This window comes from Aptenodytes forsteri, unplaced genomic scaffold (assembly GCF_000699145.1).
Source record: "Aptenodytes forsteri isolate BGI_AS27 unplaced genomic scaffold, ASM69914v1 Scaffold193, whole genome shotgun sequence".
Taxonomy (NCBI): domain Eukaryota; kingdom Metazoa; phylum Chordata; class Aves; order Sphenisciformes; family Spheniscidae; genus Aptenodytes; species Aptenodytes forsteri.
The window spans coordinates 3,224,553-3,235,404 of NW_008795405.1; the positions used below are offsets into that span (position 1 = coordinate 3,224,553).

The 10,852-nt window shown below is 47.8% G+C and overlaps 2 protein-coding genes across 2 annotated transcripts in view; both read right to left on the reverse strand.

The window, feature by feature from the left end:
• Positions 1–124, reverse strand: part of TMED8 (transmembrane p24 trafficking protein family member 8) — a 9,201-nt gene extending 9,077 nt beyond the window's left edge. Inside the window, exon 1 of the mRNA XM_009280929.2 lies at positions 3–124. Coding sequence (XP_009279204.1) covers positions 3–124 — 122 coding nt within the window. The remainder of the gene's footprint in view (positions 1–2) is intronic.
• A 4,214-nt stretch (positions 125–4,338) lies between these two features.
• NOXRED1 (NADP dependent oxidoreductase domain containing 1) overlaps positions 4,339–10,852 on the reverse strand; it is an 11,626-nt gene continuing 5,112 nt past the window's right edge. Inside the window, 10 exon segments of the mRNA XM_009280930.2 lie at positions 4,339–4,447; positions 5,064–5,279; positions 6,116–6,206; positions 6,209–6,304; positions 7,709–7,888; positions 8,975–9,113; positions 9,116–9,164; positions 9,497–9,609; positions 10,136–10,306; positions 10,366–10,447. Of these exon segments, the coding sequence (XP_009279205.2) occupies positions 4,339–4,447; positions 5,064–5,279; positions 6,116–6,206; positions 6,209–6,304; positions 7,709–7,888; positions 8,975–9,113; positions 9,116–9,164; positions 9,497–9,609; positions 10,136–10,306; positions 10,366–10,447 (1,246 nt within the window).

Below are 10,852 nucleotides of genomic sequence, written 5' to 3' on the forward strand. Positions count from 1 at the left end.
ACGTGACCCGCTGCCCGCGGCCCACCCGCCTTTCTCTCCGCTTCCCTGCCCAGGAGTGCTTCAGGGCCAACGGCATCACCGGCCGCCGCCTCATCCTCGCGAACTGCTCCAGCCTGCCCGCCATGGGCGTCACGGACTTCGGCCACATGCAGGTGCGGCCGGCAGCGGGTCCCGCAGCTCCCTCCTCAGTCCCTCGGAGCCCAGCCCTGACCCTTTCTGCTTGCGAGCAAGCTAGGCTATAGCCTGTCCGCCCAGGCAGACTGCTTATTCAAAGAGTGAGCCTGAAACTGGACAACCAAATTTGTTCAGCCAAACAGTTAAATTTCTTGAGTCTTTTCAGGTATAAACCCTTAGCCGGCTGGAGATCGCAGGCCTCCTCTTTGGGACACCATAAGTTCATCAGAAGTGCTTAGCCTTTCTTTAAGCCTATGTTGCTCCTCTTGCCCCATGAAATTGCTTAGCAAGATGCACGTGCCTTTCTTAGATATCCTTCAGAACTTCTTTTCAGTAATTTTCCACTTACTGATTTGTAGAACTTCCAAAAATCTAGTCACATTTAACCTGCAGCAATTGAGCCACCAATCTCAAGCAGCAGAAGGGCAACTCATTATTACTTCCTTGTTTTACACTTTGCTGAACACAAACAGCATCTCTGTCTCTTCCTCATTTTATAAACCTGTAATTGTCTGGTCATTTTCCTTTCAAACCTACATCTTTTCTTTAACAAATACTGATAGTTAAGCTAACTAGACTGAAGTTCAGGGCTACAGTCTGGCCTTCCAAAGCTTCCTGAAGGTTCAGAAAATAAGCAAGTTGACTTAAATTTCATTACCCTCCTTCCCCTCCCTAGTGGAAACCACAGAGGGATGTGGGGCTGCATTTACAGAGTCAAATCATTTGTTTCTCATCATGATTTAAAGTTCCTTTCCTCAGAGGACACAAGGTAGAAGTTCAAAAAAACAGGAAGAGAGAAAAAGCTTTATGCTCCAATGACTAGAGTATGAACACTGTTTTATTCTAGAGCACCAAAAAGCAATTTCACCACAGTTCTGTCTGGCTGCACAATCTTAACTGTTTGAAATGAAACATGCCGCCGAAAACATTGACTAGCACCACAACTTTGCCTGTTGGTTGGAGAAGGCATCAAATTACAACGCTTAGTTTTTCAGACAGCAGCCCTTCAAGAGTATTTCTAGTACAAGCAGATACAGCCCTTTATAGTCATTTGCACTTACCAAAGATAGCAAGAATTCTATAGATTTTGTAAGCCTCACCTCACACTGGGATATAGGGATTATGTATGGTGGTAGTTTGACTGTTGAGAAACACTAAGCCATGCATTAGAGATATCAACTGTAACCCATTCTTCCTCCTGTAGAAACTGAAATTCCTCAGGGCTAGGATAAGCGATAGCCAGCATACTGCAGCAAGCTTGGAAATGAGACTGTCTCTGTAATGTTTTCCAAAGCTTGCAAGTGAATGGGGAACATCTCACAGACTTCAGTGGAACTTAGATGTTCTTGAAGATCATGCCCTAGCCTGCTAGTTATTTGTGTTTTAGAGAACTTTACTCTGATAGAATCCAAGCGTGCAGAGCTCTGAGCAGAATGTGGCCCTTTGGGTCTTTCAGGTAGCATGTACTAGAGCAGGTGCAAAGTTAAGGCCATAATCCTGGGCACATCAGCTTCCCAACAAGAAATATAAATGAAAGGCTGTGACCAGTTGAAACCGAGATAGTTACTATAGAAATAAACATGATAGCATCAGCTCAGTGAGATAGAAACTTTTTGCAATTTAGGGGAAATGGCAGTTTGGTAGAGAACTACACAGTGAATTATGTGGAAGCTACGCAGCATGGACAAATGAAGTTACTGCTGGTTTTAATTCCACTGTACTGATATTTTAAATACCAAAACCACTGAAGACACTAGTCTGGAGTTCTGATATCACACACAGTAGGGTACTGCTCTTCAGAGTCAAGCCAAAGTTGGGGGAAGGTTTTGAGCAAATGCTGTGAAAGATCAGTAAAACCTTGTGAATTGTGTTTTGAAGCTTCAGTCGAATCAGAAGGTTACATTCTCAGAAGTGACTTCAAAAATAATGGCAAAGCTCTGTTCACTGACAGTTCCAGGTCCAGCTTGCTCAGACAGCCAGTCACCCATCATTTTCTTCATGAGCAATATGGCTTATTGGTTTAATTAGCTTTTACACCTCTTCTGTGTATAGACTCTGTTGTTGACAATATAACTTAGCAAACAGCAATGTTTTTGCATTAGGCAGAATAGACTCCAGCTCATTCACCCATAACTTGTTTGTTCTGCAAGTGCAAAGAGGAAAGCAGAGCTATTTGTACCACTCAGAGACCAGATGTGATGCCATCCCCCAGAGTAAATCTGGAGAATGAGCAGTCTGCTCTGCTTTTACAATGTCACACAGGGCTCATGGGTTCAGACCCCTCTCGAGTTGCAACTTCAAGCGTGAAACTCTTCCAAAATTCAGAAATTCAGTTCTTTTTCCTGCTGCTCTGACACAGAATGAGTAGTATTAGCTGTTGGCCTGTGAAATTAGCTTTTCCGGTATTTTGTCTTGTATTTCAGGAGATTTCACGACACGTGCAAGAGTTGCTGGAGATTGAGGAGCCTCTCTTCAACAGATCCATTGCCCTCCCATACAGAGACAACATGGGTCTCTTCCTGGAGCGGAAGTCCCGATCAGGAAAGAAAGCAGATGCCCTCACTTTCTCACAGTTTGTTCAAGAAGCAGGACTGGAGCCCTATACAGTTCCTCCGTTGCAACGAGCCCAGGCTGGGGTAGAACCAGATGCTCTCCCTGTATCGCAGGGCACCCGGAGGCAGGATTAGAGACTCACACTGCACTTCCACCTTTTTAAGAAGCCCAGCAGGGACAGAAGAATATACCCTTACTACCTTGCAGTTTGTCCAAGGAGGTACAGTTCCACCTTCTCCCGATTGTAGAAAAGGCCATTGCAGCTCTCAGCCATTTGATGACAGCAAACACATCCCCACATTGGCTCTTTTCTGCAATCTGTTGTTTGCTTCCAGGAACTAAATGAAGCAGAAGCTATAAATCAGATTGTACCACTGTCTGTCTTTCACTTCTGCTTCACAGTTGATTAAAAAGACCAAAAAACAATCATAGACATACTTTAATTACCAGTGATTGATAACAACTTCCCTGCAGCTCAAGTGAATAGATTTCTTCCAGGCTTTAGTGTCTGCAGACTGGGCTCACTGTAAAGCCCAGATGTAAGATAAACGGCATATGCAATAACTGGTATACAGGTGTGGTGCCAGCTGCTGTCGGCGATCGTAATTAAGCGAGGGGACTAGTTACAACACGCACAACTAGTCCCTGGCCTCACCACAGAAATTATTTCCTGTGAGGCAAAACCAGGCAGTGGTTTATCACAGTAAACAGTACCGAAACACACGATAGATGACGACAGGAAGTGTAAGAGAATACTGTAAGCTGAACTAGCGAATTTAGGGAATAAAAAAATGCTTTGTCCTGGGTGGATTTGGACAGAATATCCAGTTACCTCCTTTTTCCTTGAAAGAAGTATCATGTAGTCTGTGGTGGTGGTGGTGGGGTGCGTTATCGCCAGCAAGGAAGTATGAATAAGTGCTGATTAAAGCCCGGCTCAACAGAAAGACTGCTCCTGACTAAATCATTACTATTTTGTCTGGCATCAACAGCTTTCTCGAGATCCCCCATGGAAAAAAACCAACAAACCCACAAACCAAAAAAATCCTGGGCCCGATCCTGTTTAATTATTTAGGCCATGGTGGTGTGCGTTATCGCCAGCAAGGAAGTATGAATAAGTGCTGATTAAAGCCCGGCTCAACAGAAAGACTGCTCCTGACTAAATCATTACTATTTTGTCTGGCATCAACAGCTTTCTCGAGATCCCCCATGGAAAAAAACCAACAAACCCACAAACCAAAAAAATCCTGGGCCCGATCCTGTTTAATTATTTAGGCCAAAGCTGTAGCCACTACAAAAGAACAGTAATTTGGTTTTGTAATTCAGTTTTCTGTTGAAACTGCAACAGAAACCCTGTGAAACTGAAGCAGTTTGTAGGCCAAGATGCCTATGTAATAAGCAGATTCAGACCGAAATAAAGCAAGACTCAGGCAGCCAGGGAGAAGCAAGTTTGCTGAGCAGTCTAGAGTGAAACTTGTAGAAGCAAATGTGTACATAGGGTTATCGGCTGGAACATTTTAAAGAATCCAAGAGTGAACAGTGCTGGTTCTTGCACCCCTCAGGGTGCTGGGATGAGATCTCAGCAAAGCATTCTGCCATGGGCTTCGTTATAGTTTAGAGGATTAGAAAAGAGTGAGCTTGTCCGGTACCATTTTGCTCTAGCAACTGGCTAAAGGGACGCTCTCTCAGCTGTGCAGCTGTCAGGTCAAACCAGGGGAAGTTTCTGGGAAGAGAAAACAAGTGGAAACGTTTATGGGCAATAACAGCCTGAGGCAGCTTGCTAATAATTTAACAAACAATGGTTTTCTTCAATGTCTGACTACGAGTCTCTTTCTTGGGTCTTTGAGAAACAGTCAGACTCAGAGGCTTGAATCTAAAGTGTTCCAGGCATTACTCTGCCATGTGGAGCAAAACTGAGCCTAATGGCTCTAGAACAATCCTGCACAAGCAGGAGTCCTTTCCCTCAAGCAGTGTTCCCCTGACTTAACATCCTCAATAGTCTAGTCCATGTACTACCATAAGTTCACTACCCGTAAGAACTGTCCTCTCTAGATATTCCCATAGGAATTTTTTTTTCTGCATCCAATGCCCCAGTCCTGATCAGTGGCTTCAGGGAACCAGGGACAAAATCACTCAGGGATCATAGTCCAGGTCTTTCATTGCTAATACATCATCTAAGGCAATTTTCCCTGGCAGGTACGTGGCCCTAAGGGCAACACGCAGTTGAGCACCTTCCAACCCAAAAAGACAGCCCATGCTTCAGCTGTGGGATGAGGCAAGTTTCAGAGCAAAGAGGAAGCCTGGACAAGCAGTACCTCAGCATTCAACCCTTTACTTACTCCTCTTGAGTCACTGAAGAGGCAAAACCTTTGTTGACAAAACTCTTGCACACAAACTGTGGGCGGGAAGTTTTCCGCTCTGCACAGATGGGGCAGCGTTCAGGAAAACAGAGGTCACTGAGTAATTTCAGTGCCTTCTGGTGAGGCAGGCTCTGCCACGTGCTGCTGTTCAGGGCTGCGTAGAAAATGGCCACCAGCCATTCAGCATTATTTTCCCTGCACGACAAACAAAATCAAATGTCAATTACCAGTGTGCACACAGGTGTGAAGAGATAGTCTCATCTCCCACTCCTGTGAAGAATTGCTTTGGCAATCAATCAGAGCTGGAGTATTTGAAACCTCTGATCTAGGATCATTTTAGGCAAGGGATGCTGAAATTAATAGTAACAAGTCTAGTATAGCTTGTATTTTCTGTAGCTCATTCTCATCGAGTAAACAGGAGTCCTTTACAGGCTGCATATAAAGTAATATAACCATTCAGCCATCATGGCATGATGAGCACTGTAGCTGCTTTAAGAGCGTTCAGCAACGCAAGAATTAGAAGCGCATGCAGAAGTGTATAATGAAATTGTGATGGACAGCAGTAGCAGCCGGCAATAGGAACAGCACGTCCATGGAAACAGAAGTTGTGCCTGAGGGAAGAGAAAAAGATTTTGGACCATGTTCTTGCTCAGAAAGTGTATCTCAGCTCCTGCTCACTGGTTTAGCCTCAGAGCTACTATTGTTTCGCAAAGGGAAATGGTAGCTCTTTAGAAACTGGTGGCAGGTACATGGAAAGCAGTGCTCCTGAAAGAAAGGGTGACCCCCGGGCGCTAATCAGAGAAACTGGTGAAGGAGCCACATACTGCCTCATTTTGCCCATCCACTTCCCGTGCATGACTACCCCCTTCCATGCACACTCTCTCCACTCCAGCTTTAGCTGCACAGTGGCAGGATTTCTCTAGGAGGGTTTTCTTCCCCACACTGCACTCCTAACAAAATTGTGGCCAGCTCAGATCCAGCCTTGAATCATACAGGCAGGGGAACCGCCGAGCGCAACTCCTCAGAAGAACTGCTGCCAAGTTTAAGCAAAAAGAGAGCTTTTACCTCGGGAACGGCAGGGGCACGTTGCCTGCACAGCAGCAGGGCCTCGCAGCGCGCTGGGACTGTCCCCTTCGCCCCCCGCTCATCGATAGGCTCCTGGCCAGAGCACTGGTACCGCGGCCTCACGATGGCACTGTAGCGAAGGAGTTGCTTCAACCCGAAAGCGGAGGCGGCCGAAATGAGCGTAGCGGGAGAGGGAGAGGGTGCTCCCGGAGAGCCCGGGCTGCGCTGCGGCGGAGCGGGTGCCCGCAGCCGGCGGCGGCCGCACAGCACGGGTGGGATGGTGGGGTTTTAAGGTCCTTCGTGAGGGAAACTCGGGGGAAGCCGCAGGGAATACTCCACTGCACCATCCGTAGCTGAGTCAACAGTTGCTGGGATTCATCCCATTAATGTTTCTTGTAAAGACTCCTTTCCAATAGCCATCTTAACCAGCTAGAAAGGTTATTCCTATTTGATGGACCCTCATTGCCTTGTGTAAAAGATAATCCATGGGCCTTAACACTGCTAATGGAGAGATGGCCACAGTAGGATTGTTAATTTGCCATGTAGTTGTCTGTTTAACAAAAAAAAAGGGGGGGGGGTGTGTAAAAATCATCCTTTGCATTTTCTCTGTGTGTGTGTGTAAAAATCATCCTTTGCATTTTCTCCCCTGGTGCACATAGGTCATACCACACCTGCAGCAGCACAGGAACGTGTCAAGGTCCCGGTCCCTCCCCACTGCAGGCAGATTCCCTCAAGCAAGGTCTCTCCTATCTTTTCCTCTCCTCTGCTCTCCCCTCTCCAGCTGGATCCCCACTACTTGTCTGCCCTCTGTCAGCCCTGCAATCAACAGCCAGCATCACTCAGGTTTAGCTGATGGGGAGAAACTAGGTTTAGCTGGTAAGGAGGAGGAAGCAGTTATCCTTTGCAGGATCTGCAAACCTTTTACTAGTAAACAGCCTCGCCCATAGCATGAAGAGCAGTGTCACATTTGGCCCCTCACTGGTCACCTCAGCAGAAGGCCAGGACTGGTCTGACCGCAGGGGCTGGGCACCCCCAGGGGTCAGGAGGAGGGGCTACAGGTCATACCCCTGCACTCAGAGCCCTCGGGAGAGCTACAGCAGCAGCTTAAAGTGAAACACGATGCACTGCGTTTGGTTTTTTGACCGTGGAGACTGCAGGCTGCTTCTTTGCACCTTGTTTCCTGCGCTGTCTCACAACAGGTTATCTTGCAGCGATAATCTGAAGCCCTTGGAGGAGCAGGGTTTCAATGCCAGCATTGTATTTGATCTGGAGCTCCCTTGACTGCTTTTGATCATGTTTTCAGGTTTATAGCCACAAAGTCTACAACTTCCTCTAGACAAACAGAAAGCTGAAACTCTAACGTGTTCCTGTGACTCCAGCAGTTGGGGGCTTGGGGAAGTGACAAACCATGGCAAGGTTTGCAATGACGTTTCACAATAAAATTGTGAGAGGCAATAAGAGCTGTGCTCCTGCACAGCCATGCGCACTGTGCTTGCCCCGTGAGGTCCCAAACGATGGCAGCACATCCAAGGGTCTGAAATGACATGGTCTGTTTTACCTGAGGAGAGGGACGGTGGTGACGAGGCTGTACACAGTGGAGGGTTTCTGGATGGCAGGCTGAATGACGAAGCAGATGGACGGCACGTGCAACTGAAGACAGCAGAGGAACGCAATGTCAGCCCGGGCCACCAGCTGAGTGTTGTCGTAAAAGCACGTGAGCCCCTGCTTCTGCAGGTCTGCTGCGACAAGCAAGGAGAAAGGGACTCAAGAGCCCACAGAACAAGCACAGGTGACCGACCAGCATCTCTGGGCACCGGCAGCGCAGTTACCTGTGCTCTGCCACATGCAAGTGAAACACAAACCACCGCTCCCAGGCTGGGACCACTGGCTGCCTGCCCAAAGTGGCATGGAGGGACTTTGGCTGCTGCCCATCACCATTCTTACATGGCAAAGAGCAGCAGCAGAGTGACACGGAGCAGGCAGCCTCTCTGCCAGGAATAAACATGCAGAGAGCTCAGCTGCCTCGGCTGCCTGGCCCCAGTTCATGCACACTGATTTAAAGACTTTGGCTGAAACAGCCGAGCCTTGGGATCTGGCCAGTTTTCAAGATCTATAAAAAGCCATTTAATAATCCCTGCTTCCTCTCTGCCCTGAGATGATTAGAAAGAGGATTTTATTGTTCCAAACATCTCCCTGGAGGACCATTCTCCGCACTTGTTTTATATAAGAGTTTACAGGGCAGTTGACAGTTTGTATGCAAACAGTTGCTGTAATGCTGCAGGCTGATCTCCTCTCCTGGCTGAATGTTCAGAGCCCAGCGAGAAGCTTTTCTGCTACAACTGACCCTGCAGTCATGAAACAGAGGAATGTCTCTGTTTCAGCACTGCCGCTCATCTGGGGAGAAGTTTTCTCTGTTGGGTGAATATTTAACAACCTGGAGTCTCAGTCATCGACCAGGTTCTTGGCAAATGACAAGGAGAATTTTGAAGAGCTACAAAAATGGGGGGACTAAACTAAACCAGGCCTTAAACTAGCCAGTGTTCAAAGAACAGGGTTAATGACTCCACCACTCAGATGGGACTGGTAAAAAAAAGCAAAGAACTAAATTAATGTTTGGTGGACAGTGGGTTTCCAACCAAATAAAGATCTTTTCTACAACAGCATCGTCTGCTTCCCAATAAAAAAAATGGAGTTTCCATACCTTCGATATTTTTGGCAGAAAAACATTTTTTAGTGAGTTCTGCCTGAAGTGCTATGAAAAAAGTGCAGTTAAAAGTCCACATAAGTGCAGTGCCACTTCCAGGCCCAGGCTGGGGAGCATTTACCAAAGCTCTCAGGGCGCCTAGTGCAAACACAGCTACTGGGGTGCAGAGCCCAGCTCAGTGTCAGAAGTGCTTGGGCCAGCTGCTTCCCAAGGTAGCCCCCCCCAATAATACCAATAATCCCAACCTTCAGGCCATGGCTGTGAAGTCGGCAAGGAAGGAAGTCGGCAAGCCCTTCTCAGTCCCGCTCTGCCTGGGGAAGCAGAGAAGCTGGCATCAGCCCAGCACGAGCCCCGGTTTCCCCAGACCACGTGCAGTCCTACCCTTCCAGGAAGGGTCCCATGCCACATGTCTGGATAGCACATCCCAACCCCACTCTTTGCGTCCAGCCCAACTCATGTCCCTGCTCTCCAATGGGATTGCCAGAGAGGCAGAAGCTGATGGCTGCAGCCTGGCATGCACAGCTTCCATGGGGCTTGGGGCTAGACCCCGGGGAGCATGGTGTCCCCATCCCAAAACACACCACCCATGCTGAGGCTAACTGGCCGCTAACTGTAAAGCAGCTCAGCAATTAAGAGCTGATACCTGGCAGACACATCAACCCACACAATGACCAAGCTCAGGGACAAGTCAGCATGAGGACGATAGACTAGTGACAGCAGAGGCTGCTGCTGAGAAGGGGCATGGGACAGCACATGCTAGTGGAGGACGATTGGCTTATTATAAATGATATGGAGTAGTGGCAGAAACAAGTCACAAGTGTTGGGCACTACAAGGTTTCTGGGATAAAACCCTGATTTGGTGCTAGAGACAATCTCCATTCCCTTGTTTTCTTAGGGGAAAACTAGTCCAAGTGATTTAAGACTGACTGACTGAGTTTATACAAATGCACGTGTTCAGTAACTGACAAGTGTGGGTACAAACAGTAGGTGAGTTTTTAACCATGCAGAACCGGATAAAAAGCTAACAAACTGTAGCATTGTGTAGGAATACCTATATAATGCTTAACTTCATACAGAGCTGGTGTGAACCACGCAAGAAATTCCCTACAGAGACCAGCCACCTTCCCAGTGACACGTTCATGCTGTTTAGACCAACACCAGAATGACAAGTGATGTGCCTGTGTCACGTTTTAGCTCAGTAAAGATGCAGTAGTTTGGGAAGAGTTTGGCACGTCAAGGTTTCTCCCTGACATGACTATGTCACCCAGCCAGCACATTTTACCGACAGTGAGGAGCTTGTTTCCACCTTACCTGAGGTAAGTTTGCAGAAGAAGGTGGTATGGGCACACACATTCACGGCCTTGCGGCGCCTTGTCAGGTCTTGTCAGGCCTCCTCACCTTCTACTACTTCATCAGCCTGAGAGGACTTGAAAGGCTCTGTAATGTCCCACATCTTGGCCCAGAAGGACAAGCATCAGAAGCGAGGATTTAGAAGAGGGACATTGTCTCCACCCACGCAGCATCCCAGTCCATCCCAGCACCTGCCAGGGTTGTACCTGCAGCGTGAGACCCCAGCCCTTCTGTCACGTCCCACCTACAAGAAGGGGAGAGTGAGTAAGGTTCGCAAATCCCCTCCGTGTGGGTTAAGGTGAGATAACACTCAAGGTCCAAACTTGAACATCGACTTTAATGGCATGAACACTTCTATAAGCATCAACCCTCTGTGTCTTAATATGTCATACAAGCTAAGCAGCTTTATGAGGAGTTGAGGTAGGCCTTGTGTTACTTAGCAGCATCAAAAGCAGAGAGCAAGAAGGAGGCGGGGGGGAGAGAGAGAAAGAGAGAGCTGGGAAGCAGGAGAGAGATAGAGAGAGATAGAGAGATCACCGATCCTGGATCCAGCGTCAGACCTGCCAATGGGGGGTGTCGGTGTGGAGAGCGCCCCAAGGAGGCTCGTGTGTGCCCCTATTTATTGGCCCCAGTCCAAGGTTTCTAGAAT